The 24,672-nt window shown below is 34.4% G+C and overlaps 1 protein-coding gene across 1 annotated transcript in view; it reads left to right on the top strand.

The window, feature by feature from the left end:
• Naaladl2 (N-acetylated alpha-linked acidic dipeptidase-like 2) overlaps positions 1–24,672 on the top strand; it is a 902,864-nt gene that overhangs the window by 188,471 nt on the left and 689,721 nt on the right. The window contains exon 2 of the mRNA XM_013016159.1: positions 16,958–17,459. Coding sequence (XP_012871613.1) covers positions 16,958–17,459 — 502 coding nt within the window. The remainder of the gene's footprint in view (positions 1–16,957; positions 17,460–24,672) is intronic.

Genomic DNA, 24,672 nt, shown 5'->3' on the forward strand with positions numbered 1-24,672 from the left:
CCTCCTCCTCCCTCCCCCCCTCCTCCTCCTCCTCCTCTGACATAGAGTTTGAACCCAGGATTCCCATACTTGCACCTTAGGTGCTGTGCTATGAGCCAGGTCTCTAGCCTTCTCCTGTCTGTATTCTGTCTGTCTGTTGGTATCTCTGTCTTGGCTTTAGTTTTAGATGGGGTCTTTCATTTTTAATCAGGGGGCCAGCCTCAGATCTCAGTCTTCCTATATGTTTTTCCTATATATTTGGGATTACAGTATGGCTTACCATAGTAAGACTGTTGGTTGAAAGGAGATCATGATAACGTTTACCTCAGGCTGGCCTTGAACTATGATTCTCCTGCACTTCAACTTCTAAGTATGTAGAATTACAGGGTAAGTTCTGTACTAGCCTCATGAATTCTTATTTTAGACCCCATATTGGACTGATTAGACTTTACATATAACACATGCACATAGTGACTATGTGTATGTATATATGCATAAACATACATGTTGTGTATTAGGTGATATATGTTTGCTGATAGCTAATTATTTTAAGTTCAAATGATTGAACCCAGCACATGCTAGACACATGCTTTACCACTGAGTTTAATTTTTAATCCTAGATTACTGGGAACAATTTCACATATATTTGTTTTGTATTTTCAAAGCTTGTACTATATTGATATTATTGCTTAAGATATATTGAAGGCAGTAGTGATGGGAGTCATTTGTTTGGAGCTTTCTCCATGTTAGGGGTTTGTCTTAACTTAAAATTGTCTCATGGAGGTGATGAATTACCAGTGTCAGTGCTACAAACAACAATTTTAACCCTACTTTGGGAAGAAGCCACAGAAGGGGAAGCACTTTCTGAAGAATAAGAGATTTAGAAAGTCCTAATTTTCTTGCATTTACACAAATCAAACTTGATGTAGCTTTTTTGTCTCCCCCCTCCATACTTTTAAAGAATAAATAAAAATATTTTCTTTTCTTTAGAGCAATTTGTTCAAGCTTTGGGAACCATTTAATTAAATTATTACCTGCTGGAGCACCATCTGCTTTTGCCCTCAAAATAAGAAGCATTGATTTCTTTCACATAGGCTTCGTAAATATGTGGAAGGTGCCAAAAAGCAATAAATATTATCAGCAGATGGACTGAGGCACTTCAATCTCTATGCAGTCAGTCTTGATTGTTCTGGGCATAGCTAAATGAATTTTTCTGGATAGATTCCTTCTAAAAAGTATTATATGCAGATAGGCAATTGGATTAATCCTGCACCCCTGATCCCTTATGACAGTTAGAGTTTCCATCTGAGAAAGAGGAATGTGGCAAAGAAAAGAGAAATGTTATGTAACTATGGTAAAAAGCAGTGGATATAACACATGATGGGTAATAATGGACATCATGGAGCTTCTTGTTCCCATAATACCTCAGGTTTCCATTCAATTACTTCATCTCCCCATAATGGCCTAAGTCATGTCAACCGATGACAAGAGCTGGGATGCTCGATACTCAAGCCATCAAGCAATCTGGGGCAGAGATATAGGAAGAGCCCTTACGATAACCATGCAGTCTGAAATGACTTTATTGCATTGAGGGCCCTTCAGCCTTCCTTTCACTTTTGAACTTGTTTGTGAACTTGTTTTGTCAATTTAAAAATATACAGCTATTTCTCTCTCTTTTTTTTTTTTACACTTGATGCTTACACAACAAAAGCCAGTTCTGAAAAGGTCCTGCAAATAACATTTTTACAATGTAGCCAAAGTATAGAAAGTTTATAAAGTTTAGGGTATGTTTCCCAGGAGCCATCTCTCTACATCCTGCTTCCTCCTTTCTGCTTCTGTGTTCTCATTCTTTCTGAATCTTCACACCGTGTAAAGAGCCAGAAACCTGACATCCACTCATTGCAGACTGAGGTACTGTTTAATGAATGGTGAAATTTGAGCACTTGTGATACAAATTTACTTGTGATTTTCCCTTCCTACATATGTAGTTTTCAGAAATTCAGGTGGCTGGGTATGCTTATATGTGTGAGAGAAATTCAATGCATAATTAGTATTAACTGATCATTCTGAATCATACTCACTAATAATACTGATAAATAATACTTAAATCATATATTCATGAAATTTTATTTGATTTTGTGCCACTTAAAATGCCCACATTTTTTGTGTATGTGCTGTTATTGGGGTTTGAACTCAAGGCCTCTCCCTCCTACTCAGCTTTTTTCATGTAAGGCTGGCACATAATCTACATCTCCATTTCTGACTTTTTTACTAGTTAATTAGAGATAAGAGTCTCTTGGATTTGCATTGGTCTGCCTGGTTTAGCTTCAAATTTTGATCCTAAGATTTTAGCTTCCTAAGTCTCTAGGATAATAGGCATGAGTCATTAGTGCCCGGATTGAAAAAAAAAAGTCTATTTTTGCTTATGAAGCAAAGTAACTTTCTGTTCAATTGAAGGTTGTAATTATGGATGCAAAATTAAAACAGCTTCTTGGTGCTTAATAAGCACCATTTTTAATAACTTGGTAATTTTAGTGCAGTGCTATATAAATTATCAATACCAATATTTGACTTTATTGTTCAGTTATTTATTTTTTAGATTTGGACTCAGGCTTCATGATTGCTAAGCAGTGTTTCCACTACTTGGGGCCATGCTTCTAGCCCTTTCTGCTGGGGTTGTTTTTGTGGTAGGGTCTTGGTTTTTGTTGGGGCTGATCTAGAATCAAAATCCTACCAATCGCAGCCACCGATATAGCTAGGATAATAGGCATGAGTCACAGGAGTCCAGTCTCAATTCACTTTCAAATGTACATATATATAAACTAGTGGGACACAAATGGATCATGCTCCCAATCCTAGTTATTCAGGAAGCTGAGATCTGTGGGTCATGGTTTGAAGCCAGCCTGAGCAGGAAAGTTTGTGAGCTATTAATCTCAAATTAAGTAGCAAAATATGAGAAATGGAGATGTAGTTTAGTGGCAGAGTGCCAGCCTTGAATGAACAAGTCAGCTCAGCTGGGAGCATGACTCAGTGTCTTAGGACTTCTCTGATCTCTCCAACAAGACAGCTCATGTCCCTGCTTAAGGCAGTTTCCCTTTTATAGAGAAGCAATTCTTGGAGATACGGTAGTGACATAAAGCTTTCTCACAGATATTGTTGAAATGTAGGTATTTTGTTTGGGAATGGCATGTAAGTTCTACTTGTGAAGGAATTAAAGAAATTCTAGGGCGAAAGGTCTTTGCTTATATGCTGTTTCAGAGACCTCAATTCCAAAGAAGTATCTTAAGGATGAGTCACATTTTACTTCTTCTTGTTTTTTTTTTAAATTAGGACTTGGGATTTCGCCTATGGGAAATGATAAAGAAAAACATTATCTTTGGTCTGGTAATGATTTTTTAAAGAGCTGGTTCTAAGGTATAATCCTTATTATATGAAAAAGAATAAACTTTGCAAGCCAGTTATTTTTAAATGGGTTTCTGACATATCAATAGTAAAATAATAGAAATGAATATAGAAATTTTTAAAAAATATGAAGGGCCTGGCTTATTTCACTTAATATTATTTTTTCCAAGTCTTTATAGGTCCCATGGTTTCCCTTATTTGCAATAACTAGTATATGTCTGAGACACGCAGAAATGGTCACATAAGTTGATGTTAGGTGAAATGAACCCCAAGCTAAGGACACAAGTGATTTTTCTTTCTTGCTATTGTTTCTAGCATATTTATAAGATATTTCTTTGTTGCTTTGTATGTCCCTCCCCCATGGTATAACCCCTGTTTTCACTGTATTTGATGTTGGCAAAATTTGTGGGGGGGGAAGGGAAAAAAACAAATTGTTTAAATAGGGATACAGGTGGACTCATTGCAACAATGAGATGTACAAGATACTAGGTCGAAAACTGAACTTTACAACTTTGGCGCGGGGAGGGTGGGGTGGTGGAGATGGGAAGGGATGGTAAGGGGAAGCAAAGGAGGCGGCAATAATGCTTGATAAGAAATGTACTCATTACCTTGCCCATGTAATTGTAACCTCTCTGTATGTTATTTTCACAATAAAAAAAATAAAGGGTGAACCAATGCAACAATAAAAAAATATGAAAGGAGATTTCACTATGGAAACAAAGAGAAGAAATGATTGACAAAAGCTAAAATTCATGTTGGTATAGTAATATTTGACATTTTAAAATTGAAGTGTTAAGTGAATTTAACAATTTTTCATGGCTTATTATTATAAACCATCTTTGACTGGTGTCAATTACAAAGAAGTTCTGTTAAATATTTTACATTTAATGTCTTTGTGAATATTGAATTTTCCTGCCTTTTGGCTGACATTTAATTTCATATCAGCATTACTTTTATGTTCCATGATGGTCTTTCATTTTTTATAATATTCCTGTTCATAAATAAAATACGAATGACATATGCAATGCTTAACTCAGTTTTTAGTAATCTATTGAGTTGCTTTAATTTACCCCAAACGGTTATCATGCACGCATCTGTATTTGTAATAAAAAGTTAACTTAGTAATGCACACTATCCACAATTTGTAATATATTCTCACATTATTTCTCATTTTTTTAAATCCTTTTAACTGAAAAGATGAACAATCATTAGTCTTTTATACTTGAAGAAAATTACTTATAGAACTTGAATTTCAAACAATTTAAAATAAAAGTACGTTGCCATTTGTCAGATGTTATTCCATTTTTATACTAATATGAAGATTACGAAAAATATTGTGAAAATATATTGTTTATCTTTAGCTATGTATGAACATATATCGGACATAGCCAATGTGAATGAGAATAACTAGCAAAATCCTAAGTAATTTGTTCTTGTCTTTTCTTTGTTTCCTAGCTAATTATTAGAAAGAAATACAATTTTGATTCTGTCACTAGTTGTCAATGAAATTGATTTGAATTTGTTTAGTAGTGACTTGGATTTACAACCACCTCTTTTACCACCAATGTATTTCCAAAGATGCATAAGCACTCACATAAGTTATTTTTAGCCAATATTTTAGTCTTATGAGACTCCTACCTTGAAGATAATCTCGAACTAATTTCTACTACTGTAGTGTTTTAGAGTAAATCACTAATTTTAATCTCCTTTCGTTCCTCTTCTATGAGTGAAACTTGAATACTAAAATTTTACATTTGTTCTTTGAGCTTTAACTAAATAATACACTTTCAGATTTGGACCTTGTTCTTTGAACTTTAACTAAATAACACACTTTCAGATTTTCCCAATATAGGTTTTGGAAGGTTCAGATAACGCATAATACATGACCCTGTAGCAGAATTATAAATGAATTTTATAAGCATATAACTCTCTTTTCTACCAGTTAATCATACACTAGTAATATATTAATATTTTCCCTAGCATGAAACAGTCATTTCAGGAATGAAATGACTTTTAGTTTAATTTTATTAAAAAGTAAAAAGAAATATAGGATCTTTGTAAGTTAGGTTACTACTCTGAGCCATAAATAGATTTTCTGTGTTGTGATTTTAGCAAAATTTTTGATTTTTTTTTTAAATTTTAGAGTAAATCACTTTTAGTTTGCAGAAACCTGTTGATTCTTTTTGAAAAGTAAAGATATTTTAAAAGTAAACTATTAAAGTACTTTTTGCAAATGTGAAAAATAGAGTACTTAGTCACCTGCTGTAGATAAAAGCTTCATCTGCCTGTTCCTGGAAATCTAAAAGCCATAGTCAAAAAGTAGCAATTTATAATAATTCGTGCCAGCTAAAGGGATAAAAAAAATTGCAGTGTATCTATCAAAGTAAGAGGCTCCTTCTTGTAGAGAGCTCTCCAAGAGCCAAGTGTTGATCATATTGATGTATTAACTCTTGACACCTTCAAAGCCGTCTCAAGGCCAGTGTAAGCCACATGTATTAGGGAGAGGGACAGGAGGGACAAAAGAGTTTTAATGGCTCAAAACAGGTCAATAGATGCTGAATATGAACTGTGTCTGTCAAGTTGTTAGCAGTGATAATTGGGTCTTTGTCCCTTGGCAACAGAAGAAAAGAGAAATCTTGAAAATGTTCAGAAGACACCATATGAAGCAAAAGTTGCAGTCTTTTCCTTAAAGTGGTGTCTTGCTTAATACCAGAGTGTGAGGAAACATAAACACCTGTCTGGGTACCATGAAAAACAAATAGCAGATATCTTTTGGGTTCTGGATTGAAGGCTGTAATGAGGGGTCTCAGGATTTATGCAGTCCCTTTAGGATTGAATTGGCCCTATAGGCTGTTTATGTGTTGAATAACATTTGTTGATAGATCCAGGGATAAATAAGTCAGTATGATCTCTGTATTCATTAACAACATGCTAACTCTGGGAACTATTTATTTTTAAATAATATTTTTATTGTAAAAGTGATGCACAGAGGGGTTACACTTACATGAGTACATTTCTTGTCTATGTTAGCTCCTCCCTCATTTTTCCCACTTTCCCTCCCCCTGACTCGCTCTCCCCTGTCAATTCCTAAACTTCATTTCCAACATAGTATATTGTGAGTATCACTGTTGAATTGATTCACCCTTTGTCCTTTGTGTCACCATTTTGTTATTCTCCTTCCCTTCTCTGAATCAGATAAATGTATATACAAGACACAGAGTACCAAAATCAAAAACAGTGACAACAGGAGATGAACCAAAGGGGGAGGGGCAAGAAACAACACAGTACATTAAACACACACACACACACACACACACTCAAATACACACAACCCTCTTATTTCCATAGGAACTCTTAGAGATCATGACTTTCCTGCCTAGGCTGGCTTTGAACCATGATCCTCAGATCTCAGCCTCCTGAGTAGCTAGGATTACAGGCGTGAGCCACCAGCTCCCAGCTATCCTGCCTTTCTTTAGAAAAAAAATCAGCTTTTGCCTCCACTCTGATACTGTAGCTTTTTTTCAAAATAATGTATAGTGAATAACATAATTGCATTTATTCACCCAACCAACATTCTTTTTGTGTTTTCTTTCTTTTTTTTAAATAAGTATTTCATTGTGAAAATACTGTACAGAGGGTTTATAATTACATGGGCAAGGTAATGAGTACATTTCTTATCAAGCATTGTAGCCTCCTCCTTTGTTTTTCCCCTACCATCCCTGCCCTCCCATCTACACAACTACACTCCCTCCCACCCTGCCAAAGTTGTTAAGTTCGTTTTTGGACATAACATCTTGAACATCTCATTGTTGCAATGGGTCCACCTGTATCCCTATTTAAACAATTTGTTTTTTCCCTTCTCCTCCACAAATTATACCATCAAATACAGTGGAAACAGGGGTTATACAGTAGGGGAGGGACATACAAAGCAACAAAAAAAATTACCTTATAGCAAGAACGAAAAAAAAAACAGTTGTGTCCTTATCTTGGGGTTCATTTCACCTAACATCAACTTATCTGACCTTTTCTGATTGTCTTAGACATATACTAGTTATTGCAAATAAGGGAAACCATGGGACCTATGTTTCTTTGGGTCTGGCTTACTTCACTTAATATAATTTTTTCCAAGTCTTTCCATTTCCTAACAAATGGGGCAATGTCATTCTTTCTGATGGAGGCATAGAATTCCATTGTGTATATATACCACATTTTCTTGATCCATTCATCTACTGAGAGGCATCTGGGTTGGTTCCATATCTTAGCTAGCTACAAAGTCAATAAGCATACTAAAGCTACCAGCACAACTATTTTTATTGACTTCGTAGTTTTATGGTTATGTAAGAGGTCCTGAAATGACTTTTTAGTGAGAAACAGCGACTCTTGGACCCATAATTAATTAAAAGCAGGAAAAACCTGGGTTTTGATCTGAGCCATACTCTCCTGAAGCCCCCTTGTGACAACAAGTGTAACCGCCCCCAAGTAAAACAGCTAAAAGCACAGGACAAACCAGATCAGCTACCAGAAACGCTCTGGGAACTCTGAAAAAATGACTGAGATAGATATTAGTCAACCTGGCCACACCTCTAATTGGACTATTTAATCATCAGGTATGTCTTTCTTTCTGCCCCACCCCTTCTTTGTCTATAAAATCTAAAGCTAATGTCTTTCACCTAAAGTTGAACTAAAGAGCTGTGTTCTCCTGGCTGCCACATAATAAATCTCCTTATCCCCTTTCTCTGCCCTTTGCCAAGTCTCTTCACTTGGCATACATGTGGCGAGTGGCCGGATTTGACATGCAATCCCAGTGTTGAGGCATATCAAACTCCAGTTTAGGTTATATTTATATATTTACATTTCCACTGTAAGCTACTTCAGATACTCTGAAGATATAAAAGAAAATAAATCCCATAGATGTAAATTCTTCTAGAAATTCTTACCATAAATATAAATAATGTTTAGACTAAAGACAGTCTAACGAGATGTGGGTGGTTCACAGCTGTAATCTTAGCTGCTGTTGCTGCTGCTGCTGCTGCTACTACTACTACTACTATTAAAGGCAGTCTTGCCAAATGTCAGTGGTTCACATTGGTAATCCTAGCTGAGATCTGAAGATTAAGGCTCTAAGACAGCTGTGGCAGGAAGTTCACGCGACTTTTATCTCCACTGAGTCACCCAAAACAGGTGGTGGAGCTGTGGCTTCAATGGTAGAATGGTAACATTAAAGAAAAAAAAAAAGCTAACAGTGACCAGATAATAAGTTCAAGCCCTATACCAGTGTGCATGTGCATGAATGTGAGCATGCATGCATGCATGCATACACACCCACACACACCCACACTCCAAGAAAACAATATTGAATGTGGGTGAAGATAATGATACCAGAAGGTACCAGGAAAGGGATCTATGCTGGAATAAGACTAAGCTGATACTTCTAAGTCAAGAGAATTTTGTAATACTAGTAAGCCAAATCCAGAGGACAGATGTTCTGAATGACACTAAATATTGAAGTTACTAAAGCCACCCACAGAGAGTACTTTGTCTTATTTAGGTTCATTTAAATTAATTCTTCATAAAATTGAGTTATATCATTATGATATATCATATAATTATGATATTTAAATTGAGGTTAGTAGGCCCAACAAACCATCTTTTTTTTCCCAACCAACCATCTTGTTGGGGTGTGTTATACAAAGTAGAGTGATCAGGTCCCCAAAGCAAGGCTTGGACTATTCAGGAATGGGCAGGTGTTCATGCATATGCAAATGACCTAAATGCCTAAAACAGATTTGGATTACATCAAATATTATTTTTTCAAATGACTATAATTTGAGTTTTCAATTTATAGTTGATTACGTGGAATGTTATAGCATTCTCCCATCTCCCGTGCCTTTTGGTGAACCATCGTGGATGCTTAGAGTGAAGTTGTAGTTCACCCTCAACAGCTTGAGCCTTTGCTCTGCCAGCATTCAGCATGTTAGTTCCCATTTCAGAATGAGCTCTCACTTTTAGTTTATTCTTCTAAAAATAAATCACAGATGACAATTTTCCCCTTACCTTTCACATATTTATTTAATTAGTGAAGCATGAGAAACAAATAATTATAATTTCTTTTATGCCACTGACATACAAAATTGCAACTAAATAAGGAATTTGTGATGCCTTTATAGACATGATAACAATTGCCAAAGCTATTTGATAAAAGAGATGCAAAAAATACCCAAAACAACCAAAAAACTAATTATACTGAGAAATGAATCCCCAAAACTGTCATCTGAATGACTGATTTTGTCTTGTTTATCTTTGTCCTGCCATTAAATCGAGACTACTAAAGTTTTCAACAACAAAAATGTTGTATAAGCATAACCACACATTGATAGTTCATGCGTATAATTCTCAAGACGCTGAGATCTGAAGATTGCTGCTCAAAGCTAGACCTGGCAGGAAAGTCCATGAAACTCTTACCTCCAGTTAACAACCAAAAAAGCCAAAAGTGGGACTGTGGCTCACTAGCCTTGAGCACAAATCTGTATCTAGGACCTGAGTTCAAGTGCCAGGGCCATCAAATGTATGTGTATGTATATGTATATGCATATATATATATTTTTTTTCATGAACATGAACTTTATTTCTCTTAACTAGGTTCATGCTGAAAAATTATATTAAATTCTTCCAACCTGTAAGCAATATTTTAAAACTATTTTAAGCTTAGGTTTTAAAATTCCAGCGGGTACAAATGTAGTTTACTGCTACAGTAATAATGTAACACTACTACATCATGAATACATGATGAATGCCTTTAGATAATGCACTGACATTTCTAAGAAATTTCTTTTCTTTAAGTCAATCCACTCAAACCAGCAAATGATTTGATATTCAAAGCTTCAGAAAACACTATTTGAATATTTTTCTCATTCTACATAAAGATTCAATCATCAGACAGAAAATTGAGAGTCTACCTTTTTGTTTTAAAGTTAATCTGCTGGAGTCATTTACTTATTCTACTTGTAAAAGAACTTTTATAGGCAGGAAAGCCTTGAAATAGCTTCCCAATTCTAATGAGATTTGCACAGCCTTTTATATTGTTTGAGTTACAGTACTATCAAAATCATAGTCAGTGGATCAAGTCAACTGTCTATGACAAGCATGCTGTTCTACAATAAACATGAATAACTCAAGTTCATTATTACATACTTCTGATTTCTATTAAAGGAAAATTTTTAGTGTTGCAGAAACCCATCTATCTTTTTGTAAATAGAGTAAAGGAAGATCAGGACTATAGTCACAGGGTCTAGAATTGGTGCATGTAAGGCAAATATAGTGACTTTTGTATCCACATTAACCAAATATCTTTTATCATTTTGTGCCAGGTCTAATTACTAACAAGTGTTTGCCATTATCAAGTATTTGGACACATAGCTCCATTTCTCATTAACTCCAGGTTTTGTTATTAAAATATCTAGGACTCTGGTCATCCTTGAATTTAATTAAAGTTGTATTTTAAACTTGTATTCTTCTGATATTTCTATTTTCATTTGCTCTATGGATATCTGTAATGACCCTTTTATTAGTAGATAATTTACAATGTATTAGACTCTGAACACTTGAAATAAATGAATCTCGCTTACTATTTATAATACATCTACAAACTAGCTCTATTGTTTGTATTTTAAAAGTATGGAATTGAAGTATAAAGATATTTAGTTGCTGACCTAAATCACAGAGCACAACTTGCATTTGAACTAGGTAGTTTCAGTACATACTCATCTAATTTAGAGATTCCTAAAGTTAAACTATTAGCATTAATAAATTTCCTCTTTATGATTGCTCTGCACGAAAGAAATAGCAATGTGGTCATATTGTATTTCTCAGTAGCTTTCGTAATGCATACCTCATTAAACAAAACTTTTCCTTAATATATTTGATATCTAAAATATTTGCCAGCTACCACAGATTTAATGTTGGGCTAAATCTCTGACAGTCAGATTGTACTTTACATATTAAATTTTTGGCATATAACTGTATTTTCCTTTTCTTTTAGATAATTTACTTAACATATGTATGACTGAAATAGCATTCAGAAGCATCAATTTCTTTTTAAAGTAATCATGTGTTCCATATGGATGCAAATTCATTTTTATTGATCAAAACCTGCCATACTCAAGAAAAAGGCCTTTTAATTCAACTTGTATCTGCTTTACTTTCGTTTATAGAGATGTAAGCATATCTAAAAGATAAATGAGTTTTTACATTGAATTTTAAAAACAATGCAGCCTTCAATGTGGTCCTGGGTTAGGAAGGGGTTTTATTACAGACTAAGATCTGTTGAAAACATGCAAACATATTTTCCATAAAAGTTGGATTTAATACAAAAGACCAAATGTGACAATATAGAAAGTTAGGGTGCTCTACATATTTCTATTAGAAGAAATGTCAAGAGTCTCTATGACCTTATCTGTATCAACCTCAGTCTATTATCAAGAAAGGTCTCTGTGGCATATTCTAAGATCTGCTACCTGTGTTTTGAAAGTCATTCACATGTGTTACATTTAAAGTAATATGACAGCTTACTTTAGTGAATAATGGGCATTAGTAATAGAAAAATATAAAGTTCTGATAACATATGATCATGTCTAAGAAATACCTATGATTTGTGTTTGTAACATAATATTTTCATTTTATTAGGCAATTTGGAAACGCTAGGGAAAAGTATTTTCTTCACTTGTCTCTGTAAGGTTAGGCATTTTACAGATAGAGGCATTGTAAGAATGATGGGATTGTGACAAATTTTAATATGACAAAGATTGGCATATTAAATATTAGCAATTCAGACAGCTGAAATCTGAAGGTTCTTGGTTCAAAGCCAGCCCAGACAGGAAAGTCCAGTAGTATCCATATTAAAAATATCCAGGAAAAATCTAAGCTAGAGACATGGTTCCATGAAAAAGCACCAGAAGATTAACCAGGCTGAGCAAATGTGAAGCCCTGACTTCAACCCCAATACTGACAAAAATAAAAATTGAATATATTACCAAAACTTTGGTAGTTTATTAGTTTTGCTTCTGATTGATGATACATACAAACATAATGCATGCATACATATACATCTCTATCTATCTATCTATCTATCTATCTATCTATCTATCTATCTATCTATCTATCTATCTATCTACATGTGTATACAAACACATGAACACACATATATCTTAAGTGAAACAATACTGGTAAGAAAAAGGAATGGGAAGGGGAAACAAAGGAGGAGGCTACAATGCTTGATAAGAAATGTAATCGTTATTTTGCCCATGTAAATATAACCCCTCTGTATGGTATTTTCACAATAAAATAAGTTAATTAATTAAAAAAAAGAAAACTACAGATATTTTAGATTCTTTCAAAAATTGTCTATAATGTTCTCCCTAAGAAAATTTTAAAGGAAGAGTGCTATTATCATATTCCTCAGTGGAATTAGTAATATGTAACTTACGAAATAAAAAATTAAATATTTTTATGTTTAAAATATTTTCCAGCTATTGTGCTAGAATAGACCTGTAGCAGCCAGATTCTTTAGTACATAGTATACATAATAATAGCATATATAATAATTATGTATATGTATAATAAGTAGTATATATTCTGAAATATTTTCCAGCTATTGTGTTAGAATAGATCTGTAGCAGCCACAATACATATTTAATAAGTATTCATGTATACTATTTACTATAACTTTTATACACACATATTAATTATATATACTCTCTTGAATTGACTTTTCCAAGTAAGTGACTAAAATCCTTCATTATGTAGATAGATAGGTAGATAGATAAATAGACTTATTATTGTATGTTCATTTCCTTGATAATTTTTCTTTTTTTTCATTCTAGAACTTGCTGGTCTTTATTCCTTTTGTTTTTTATTATCTTTAAATCATTGTACAAAGGAGTTGCCATAGAACTACAAAGTTTATGAATACAAGGCATCTTGATCAATGTCACCACTTTCAACATTATCACTCATCCCTCTCAGCCCTCCCCTTCTTTCACTCTTTCTTCTTTCTTCTTCTTCTTCCTCTTCCTCTTCTTCTTTTCTTTTTGGTTATGGGGCCTGAACTCTGGGCCTGGGCACTTTTCCTCAGCATTTCAGTTCAAGGCTAGTGCTCTACCACTTGAGCCACAGCGCCATTTCCGGCTTTTTCTGCTTATGTGGTGCTGAGGAATTGAACTCAGGACCTCATGCATGCAAGGCAAGCACTCTACCACTGAGCCACCTTTCCAGCCCCTCTTTCGCTCTTCTTGATTTTGCAATATATTCATTGAATTCCTGACTACATTCTACCCTTCTTCTCCTCTGTATTCATCTACCCTTTCCCGTCTGGCCCCACCCACATCCCTTCCAAGTACCCACTTCCTGTGCTTATTTTATTGAACTTTGATTTTTCCTTCTAAGGAATTACACTAGTTGAGTTCTTCCTTTGAATATAGCATATTTCACTTAATTCACTTGTTTACAATTACCCAAAGTACTTAAAATCTTATAAGCTAAAACTAGCTTCTTCATCTAAGAGAAAACACATCTCCCTTTGTCTCTCTGTGGCTGACTTACATCACTTAACATAATTTCTAAAATAGTTTGGATTTCTGTAATATCAAGTGGCTTCATCCACCTTTGACTGGATCATGTTCTCCTGGAAGATAGAACATACTGAAAACTGATTAATGTGTGATAATTTTGAAAGTGGTAAGAAGCATGTCAAACCCATACTATCATGGTGAGGAGTTACTATCTCTATCTGCATTACATTCTAATTGAAGGGTCTGTCTCATGTTTGAAAAGCATTACATTGCTGATGTGCATCTGATGAAAATACCCATTGTCAGGCTTGAGATGAAAACTCTCCCTCCTTACGTTTAGTTTTTAAATGATTTGTACAGAAATGACTTTGAGTGTTTGAATTAGGGATCATAAGGTGAAATTTTACATTTCTATAGCAACTTTCTTATGCCAAGTCATTCTTAAGCATAAACCATGCTCTATAATTTAATTACTTAAGTCTTTACACAGAGAGAAAGAGACAGAGAGAAAGAGAGAGAAAGATTCTGCTTCATTAAAGTGGGAGAAAAAATATACTATTCCATTGAGAGGGTATAAGTAAATTAATCATTAATCCCTAAATTGATGATTTAAAGAAACAAACAACATATGTCACAACCTTTACTGGTCCTTTAGTCAAAGAAGAAAGCAATATCTAGTACAAATATTGTGCTTTCTAATGCATATTAAAATGAACTGGTTTGTAGCCGGGCACTCATGCTTGAAATCCTAGCTATTTAGCAGGCTGAGATCTGAGGATCCAGGTTCGAAGCCAGCTTGGACAGGAAAGTTTATGAGACTCTTATGTCTAATTAACCACCAAAGAGCAGGAAGTGGAAGTGTGGTGGATAAGTGGAAGAATTCCAACCTTGAATAAAATGCTAAGGGCATGCATGTGCTGAGTTCAAGCCCTAATACTGAAGCACATGAGCACGCGCAGACCCATAGACCCACAGAACCCCATCCTTGTGCCCCCACCACACACAGCAAAAGCCAGGGTTGGAGGCTGGCTTACATTCTTAAATGGGAGAGTGCCGGCTGTGAGACAGCAAACTGTGTAAGCATGAAGCCTTGGGTTCAAGTGAGCAACAATAAAATAAAACAAATTTAAGGTGGGTGCTGGTGACTCATCTGTCATCCTAGCTACTTAGGAAGCTGAATTCTGAGGACAGTGCCTCGAAGCCATCTTGGGCAAGAAAGTCCATGAAACTCTTATATCCAATTAATCACCAAAAGCCAGAAGTGAAGCTGTGGCTCAAGTAGTAAAGTGCTAGCTTTGAGCAAAAACAAAACAAGACAAACAAACAAAAAACCCTCAGGACAGCGCCCAGGCCCTGAGCTCAAGCCTTAGGCTGGAAAAAATAGAAAATAAAACAAATTCATTTGTAAAATGTATAACATTAAATTTCCTTTAACTTTTACTTATATTTCTATGAAAACACAAGAGGGTACTCAGTTCTAGTAGGTTTATTAGATTTTCTTTTCAGTAACATGACAGAGTTAGGATCATAGATTTTAGAAGTCTTTTATTCTATTAACTTCATATTTGCAAATCATCTAGTGCTTCCTGTTCAACATTTTTGCTATACCACATCTGGTTTCTTCCTGTTAGTCAATCAGTTGCCATCTAACCTACTTAATAATTGTAATTAAGTTAATTGTTACATCTGACAAAATGTGATATTCATCCTCATTAGGTCAACTCTGGATGAAAATGAACCCTACCTACAACATAGGTTAGCTTATAAAAAGTGCAGTCAAAGTTACAGTTCTGCCTTTCAAAGTTTAATAATTAATCATATAGAAACCTCCTTGAAATTCTAAACATTTTAATTAAGTAGGCATCTGCTTATGATATATGACTATAACTTGGAACATAATTCCATTTCCTTTCACAAAGTCTTTGTATCTTTTTCATTTGCCAATCACTGGCTCAAAGGCAATTAGCTAATCAATTATCGGCTGAGCTTTCTTATTTATCCACCCCAGTAGGAAGCACAGAAAACCCATAAAACTTAGTGAGGAACCTCAGCGTCCAGCTGAGGTGACAAATCTAATACACACAAAATTTAAGTGTAAATACTCTTAATCTGCCACCATAATGCACCAGTGGGTTATTGAAGACAGGCAGAAGACCACTTGCAGTTAATTAGCCCAGTTATCCTAATACCACTCTGCAGGATACAACAAACTGTCATCCAAAACTGTGGAGGGGAGAAAAACCTCCATCTGCCACTCCTGTAGTAAGGTTATGAGCTAAACTCTCCTAGGCAGTTAAATGGCTTCCCTCTTTGGATTCGTGCCATTCCAGACTTTTAGTTAAAATTCTCTGAGACAGATCAATTTGTGGCACAATTCCGTGGAACATCTTGATACATTCTAATTGCTTTAAAATATTTCCCTTTTTCTGGTGGTCTTTGACTATGTAGACATACCCCATTTCACCTCATGTAGTTCTGGAAAGTTGATTCTTATTTAGCCATTCTGCTTCTTATTAACTTACATCTGTGTTCTTAAAACTTGCCCTGGTAAATTAAATCAACCTAAAATCTTTTATTCTTCTTTTGCTCTTAGCATACTTAGTTACTGTCTTTTTTTTTTGTATTTGCCCTTAAATTGTATAAAGTACTTGTGTAATGTGAAGCTTAATTTTGCCTTCCTTAGTTGTCTGTTTGTAACTTTGCTGTTCTGCTGAATCAAAGGTTAATTGTGCATGTGTCTATATGATTTTTAAAAACATTTTCTCAGTCTTTCTACCAAATACCTTTTAATTTTGTAATCTTCCTTGCTTATGTAACACCCACAAGATAACATAACTCAATTATTATTTCATATATATAGCTATTGTCTCTCATATGTTTGATTATTATCTCTCAGATATGTATTTCTACAAGAACAATTATAGTCATTAAGATTTCATACACACCAATAGAGCCAATTTTTTTCTTTTATGTTGTTTACTTAAAGACAATATGTTTTCTTGTTTTCATAGGTAAAAAGATGGCTTATCAGAAGGTCAATGCAGATCAAAGAACTTCTGGCCACTCACAGTATTTAGACAATGATGACCTTCAAACCACTGCCCTGGACTTAGAGTGGGACATGGAAAAGGAATTAGAGGAGCCTGGTTTTGACCAGTTCCAACTAGATAATGCTGAGAATCAGAATCTGGGACACTCAGACGCCTCAGATCTCCATCTTGATTGTATTCAACCAGCAACTTCACCTAAAGGAAGGTTCCAGCGACTTCAAGAAGAATCTGACTATATTAGCCACTATACAAGATCTTCACCAAAGAACAGCCGTGGCAGTGTTTGTCACTTTTTAAAATTGCTTACCATAGCTACAGTTTTATTTATTTTTGGAATTTTGATAGGCTATTATACACATGCAAGCTGCCCTTCAGATGCCATATCTTCAACAACCAATGAGCCTCAGTTATACCAAGAGATTCTCAAAACAATCCAGGCAGAAGATATTAAGAAGTCTTTCAGGTAGGTGTGGCAGAAATAGTTGAGGGTGGGATAGGGTTCATGGGATGATGTCATAAGAAGATACTGAACTGGCAATTTTACTTACGATGGTATAATTGTGTTTTTCCAACTGAGAAATATATCTTACTGGTGGCACACTAAGAATCAAACTTTTTATGGACAAGGTGCATATTTTTAAATTTATGGTACTGCAATCCAAATTTATGATGCTGCTTTATGAATGGATAATATGAATCATAAGTCATATGAAGATAAAAAAGATTCTAGCCAACAAAGTTTGGCAGAGGTATGTGAAATGAAAACCAGGACATAAGCCATATGATTAAAAATGTTAACGATATCAGAATCCAATAAACTTACTTTATTGGACAAAGTAATTGCCATCAATATGATATGTATGCATTGGTAGTGTTTGGACCCCTGCATTCCTGAATTTCCAATGAGTACTGACTATTTGGTCATACTAGGTTGCACATGTCAGATTTCCAAAGCTCATCTCTCTGCAGCAGATGGCTTAAGCCAGAATACATTGATTTTGTAGTGAAATTAGAAGAAATTTCTTTCTTAAGCTGAGCTCTTGTGAAAAGCTTTATAAACAAAAGTTGAATTGTAGAAAACTTAACCATGTTTGTTATTTTTATACATCTTGAGTTGTAGAGGGTTTATTGCTTCTTATATTTTGTAAATCAAGGAGCTAGAAGGAGAAAACTGATCATCACTATATTCCTTGTCCATTTCCAGTTAAAGAATATCTCAGATGAGACATCTGTGGTACTTGTAAGTTGATAGAGTTGTGCTACTTCCTCAGGATACTCTTTATGGTTTTTGGTGTGAATTTCTAGTGAACTTCTCTGTGGAGTATGTCCAGTAAGAACTCATTACTAAATCCAGGTACTGAAACAACAGTGTTGCTGATATTGGTGAATTCTAATACCCTTCCTGAAGATCATGTCTGAGTCAGTGAAATGAATAAGCTTTCCACATACTTTTTGGCTGCTAGTCACTCTTCCTTGAATATATGTGGGAACTTTTTCATTATTTGTGTATTCTGTATTTGAGACGATGAGTACTATTTAATCATTATTTCTAATTCACAAGCAAAACTCAAACATTTCTAGATATGCACAATTGTGAAAATTGTGGATGATCTACATTCAGATTTGTAATGAGATTGCATGTGGCAAATTCACCTCTCATATATAAGCTTTCCTATTTATTTATCAATGTTATAAAACTATGTGGGGTTTGCTTTTGAATATTTTTTATTGTCTTCAAGTAGTTGTCCAAAGACTTCCCATTCATTGAAGCAGTTTTTGAATACTAAATTTTGATCAATGTTACCCTTTCAACATTCTCACCACCCCTCCCAACCCAACCCTTCCCTTACTTATCTTGAGTTTATGTATTTGATGCCATGTAACCAAGCAGTTTATGTGTAAAATGCATCTTGAGCTGTGTCATCACCTCAACTTCTTCCCCACCCTTGATCCACCCCTTCCCTTATATTTCTCAGTTCTGTAATATATACAATGTACTCTTGCTTGCATTGGCTCCTCTCCCTCCCCTTCATTCTTCTACCTCTCTCTACTTGACCCCTCTTCCCTCTTGCAAGTATCCACTTTGCTATAGTGCTAAGGAATGATTGTTTCCATCATGACTGCTGTCTTAGCCCCTGTCCCATTGGCTAAACCTAGCCCAAAACTGACTCAAAGTCTGCAAAAGCCATCCATAGGGATCTGGTATCTGGAGGTCTCTCAGGAACCTGAAACAGTCAATGAGCCTTTCATAAATAGGCCTCAGTGGTTTAGTTTTTGTTTTTGTTTTTTTTAATTAAAGTCCTAACATAAATCTTATAAAACTTGGTTTAGCAAAACTTCATGTAGACATCCCTTCACTATATTAGGAATCTGTCTTCTTTCAAGGTATCCATAGAATTAATTTCTCAATATTGAGAATATTTACATTTTCTTGAGCTCTTTGTTAGTATCTAATTTGTGAGCACAATGCCTCTCATAATCTTGTGAACTTCTCTTTCTACTTTCCAAATCAACTGTACTTGACTGTAAATTTACAGTCCAACTCATAGTAAGGTCAGAGGACATTTTTTGTACATACTTTGTGTACTAAGTACATTACATGTATATTCTCTTCCCACATATTTCATTGGCCTTCTGTGTCTTACTCATTCTAATTTGTTCAGTATTATAGCTGGGATTAGCACCTTACTCAGCTTACTTGCTTCTCGTTTGCATTTGGCAACAGCTTTCTACATTTTCAATATATGACTACATAAGACTATTTATTTTTTTCTTCAAGAATGGAAGCTTCAGGAGAGAAAGGCTTATATTAACCTACCAAAATTAAAGAAAAATCCTGAAGAAAAGATATATTGTAATATTAGTCACAAAGTCTCAGGAAAGACTCTATCTATGGTTAGAGATAGACCCATAATCATATTCTAGGAATTGGTCATGCTTATTTCTTATGGAGATAACAGTCTTTGTTCTTCAGATAATAATACTTTGGTGAAATTATGTTTGCATTAGTTTTCTCTGAGTAGCATATCTTTATTCAAAGACAAGATTTCCCTTGATAATCTTACTAAACAATAGTGTTCTCTGGGTTCTTGTGTTTACCAAATAATCATGGCAATTACTTTGTACATTAGAGATTCCTTCTGTTCTTTTTCATCATATTATGACAGATTTAGTCTTCTTCCTTCTTCATTCCTGCCCATACTCAAAAGATAGAGCAGGTCTGTTAAATATTCTAACAATCATGCTGAACATTCAAAGGGGAAATGAAACAAGTGTTTTTCCTCACCAATGATGTTTTTTTAAGGGAGTGATATGAATAAATAAATTAATAATAGATCACTGTTTAATGTATCAATTATATACTGCGTTTTGAAAAGAGAAAATCTTAAATCTTAACATTTCATATTCAAAACAAGTTTATAAATGCAATCATTATTTACATTGCAATATTTAACATTGTTTAATGTAATTAATTAGATTATATGAGCCACTTGATGGTGATTCACATCTGTAATCTTAGCTACTTAGGAGGCTCAGATCTCAGGATTTGAGGTTAATGCCAGTTAGGGCAGGACAGTCTATGAGAATCTAATCTCTATATAACCACCAAGAAGCCTGTACTGTGGCTCAAGTAGTAGAGTACCAGCCTTAAGCAAAACAGTTAAGTAAGAGTGTGAGGTGCTAAGTTTAAGCTCCAGTATTGGTGTGTGTATGTACACACACACACAAACATGAAGATATGCTATGCTTTGTTGCTGAATAAGTGAGAATTTATATCAAATCAAACATTATAAAATATTAACCATATAAATACAAGCATTGAGAACTCATCTCATTGAGATTGCAGTTGCAGTGGAAGAACAAAGAAAATTGATATTGCATTTTTACACCAGTCTCTAGAACTTGGGTGACAACACAGAGACCATAGAATCACAAGTGATCACTCTTTTCTGGCTTATAATATGGTAGAGAAGATTAAGCATAGTAGAGCAGAATGTCGTACAGCTATACAGACTGATGTCTTCTTAAATCAAGTGAAAAAAGAGCTTAACATAACCACTTGGAAGAACATATTATTTGCTGCATAGTGAGTGTCTCCCTCCTTCCCAGGAAAACAGAATCAGAGGGGCCGACAATCTAGTTGCTATTAATAACATAAAGGAAGCTGTGCACACAAGTGGCATATAATCCTAGTGCCATAATCCAAGTGCCCATAATGCTAGCTACTCAGCAAGATGAGATTCGAGGATCTCAGTTAAAAGCCAGTTTAGGTTGGTAAGTCTGTGAGATTCATATCTCTGATAAACCTATAAACAAAAAACAAACAAAAAGCAAAAAGAAAGAAGTAGAAGTGGAACTGTGGCTCAAATACAGTGCTAGCCTTGACCAAAAGAAGCTCCAGGACAGCATCCAGGCCCTGAGTTCAACACAAAAAAAAAAGAAAAGAAAAGAAAAGACAAAAAGAAAAAGAAAAGAAAACCAGTGTTTGAGTGGTGAGCAAGCAAGCCAGGAGCTGGAGGAGATGGTGTCACTACTATCACAGGGAAGGGAGAAGAACTTAAGTGAATGAGTCTCCACAAAGCCCACAAAGTATGAACAAAGAATTCAGCTGAGAATTCTATGGCCAGATAACAGGCCTGCTCATGAGGGTATTTGTCAAGTTAGAACAGAGACTCTGACTGGGGTTAGAGCTTAAAGATTTTGGATTCTATCCCTGTCCCACATGAAAGAAAAATAATTTAAAATAAAATCTATATATAAAGATCCTCTACAACTCTCCTCATAATTTCATTGGCTCAATTTCAACAAGTGGAAGCATGGAGATCTCAGAGGAGATACATAATCACAAAGCAAAGAAGAAAGGAACTACTCTTTTTAACTCCATAGCTGCCAATGGGAGATGGCCAAAAGGTGGGAAAATTTCCAAAGTTCTGAAATATACTAATCATTTTAATTTTTAATTAGTCACTGGATTAGCTAAAGTCATGTAACAGTAACTTGAGAATTTACCCAGAAGGCTGGGTAGGAAGGTAGAAAGGGAAAGAAGCAAGGAGTATTGTAAATGGGAACAAGTGGGGAGGAAAAGGGACTTCATGTTTATATTCTTTGAGTTGTGTTATTCCATATAGTTGTTAATTATGTGTTATTTGAAGAAACATTTGAGAAGATAACATAATTTGTATAATATGTAGATTCAAACAGAATCATTGAAAGGCACACTGATTATATTTCCTAGATTAAGAACCTAGTTGCCAAAATATAAAATCCATGTAATAGATTCACAGGATCCAGCTACTAGGAATTGTGTAGACTAAGTAACAGAAAATCATTCATACATTTATGATGATGTCATCAGAATAAAGATCATGTTAGTGTATTGTGAGCATGTATATATTGTATATGGTTGTGTGTGTTTGTATATATATACACATACATACATATATATGTATATATACACATACACTATATATATATATGTATATAATGTGTGTGTGTGTATTCATCTTCAGATCCTTAACTTGCTATTACAAGGAAATTGCTTTCATTATTTGAAGTTGCAAGTCTATTTTCTATATATCTTTTCATATGTAGGTGGATATATATTCAGAAGTACATATCAGATTCGCTGTCTAACACAGTGGATGGCAAGGGTTGAACTACAGAGGTAACCAAAACAGCAGAAGGGTATCAGTCAAAGCTCCTTTGAAGTATGCTTTTGGTGACTTGAAGCACTGACTGTTTGCATAGTGGCATTTTATTATAAGCATCAAAACAAAAGCCAGGCTTCACACACCTATCTGTTTATTGGAGATACCATTTATTCAGGCCTTGTAATTAAAAAATTAGGATCTAATGTACTCCAGGGATCTCAATAGCCTCAGTTCTCTGATTATCCTTAAATTGTTGACAAAGTGATGGGATTTTCCTTTTATATGTTATATTTGTTTCAATCTACACATTTCCACCAAGTATACTATATCCCCAGTACATTATTTCTCCATCCTTTCCCCCTAAACTGGAGCATATTTCTTATCCTTTGGGGGTAAGAAACAGTATTAGAACTCAGATGGTCTCATCAGTTGGACTTCTACTCACATACTAAAACACAATTGCCCAGTACAATTGAGGGTCTCTTTAGAAGCTAGAATGTGTCAGACACATCGTAAAATACATTATGCTGCATAAAATATATTCGATAAATCTGTGTGGATGACATATTAAATGGCAAGTACATTGCTGAGTAGGTAGATTGAAAATTTCAGAATTATGTAGCAAATATAATAAGGTAACCATAAGGTTTTTAATGGAGAAGCCAGTAAGGCTAATAGTATTTTTGGACACAGGAATTCATTTGTCCCTGACAGCTATAGATTTTGGGAAATGCTGAGATGAGAGGGAGAAAATATGTTGTATCCTAATTTAAAATAATGGTGTTTTATAACAGAACTAACATTTTTTTAATTCTAAATGTAATATGTATATTATATAGTAATACCCACACACTATCCCATCACCTTAGAATATTTTATTTCTTTTCATCTTCACATATCATTTAGCAAGGGTATATATGTATATACTCTTGATATATACCTTACATTTTTTCACATTTTATACATAGAACAATTTTTCAAGCCATATATATATATATAAACCATTATACTATAATACTGCCTGATATCCAATTATATGAGTTTCATGTAATTTGTTTTACTTATTCCTTACTAAACAGCAGTTAGAATATCTCTGTAAATATTCCTAATGATAAATCTTTCTGTTTCCTTTCTATTTTCTTTATGAATGTCTGGAAGCAAATCTTAGTTTCAGTGAATTTAATTATTGGTTTAGTTATTTGCTTTGCGTTTCAAATTGTCATAAAGTGTTATCAGCATTACAGACCCTCATTATTTTTGTTTGGGGTAGGCCAAAATAATGCTGACAAAATTGGTACATGTTAATTGACTATTTTGCATCTATAAATTATGTCTTAAAATTCTTCCCACAGTCTCATAGATATTTCCCATATTTTATGGATTCAGAAAATATACTAGTAAAATAGTATGTTAGGTTATATATAGTAACCTGAATTTCTGTATTTAATAGAAACCTTTGGTTTACCAGCACATAGAACAATAATAAAATAAAAATCTCCAGATATTTACCTATCTTCAGTGACTATATTATTTTGACAGAGACAACATATTACCTCATTATCTGGCTTGGTGTATTGCTGTGAGTTATGTGATGCCATGAAATCAACGTTATAGTAAGTTGATAAGTATAAAATACTTCTTAGCTGGGAATTAGCTCCTCCAAGCTTAGGAAATGTTATAAGTTATCTTGAACAATATGCTAATGAATCAGTCCGTGCTTGGAAATGCAGTGAACAATGATGTTTCAGATAGAGGTATAGCTGAGTAATTATTCAATATAACAAATGGAAAGAGATTTTCAAATCTAGTTTGCTTTCTCTTCTTCATTTAAATACAGTTGTAAATGTCATCACAATCTTCTTCCTTTTCCATTTTTTTGTGGCAGCTATATAGTATGTTTTGTTCTCATATATATGTATATGTATGTGTGTATACATACATATATATATATATATATATATGAGTAAATAGTGCATTCTGTAATATCAATAAGCCTCACCAATTCCACCTGTGGTTAGGTTATCT

Source organism: Dipodomys ordii, unplaced genomic scaffold (assembly GCF_000151885.1).
Source record: "Dipodomys ordii isolate 6190 unplaced genomic scaffold, Dord_2.0 Scaffold30, whole genome shotgun sequence".
NCBI classification, from domain to species: domain Eukaryota; kingdom Metazoa; phylum Chordata; class Mammalia; order Rodentia; family Heteromyidae; genus Dipodomys; species Dipodomys ordii.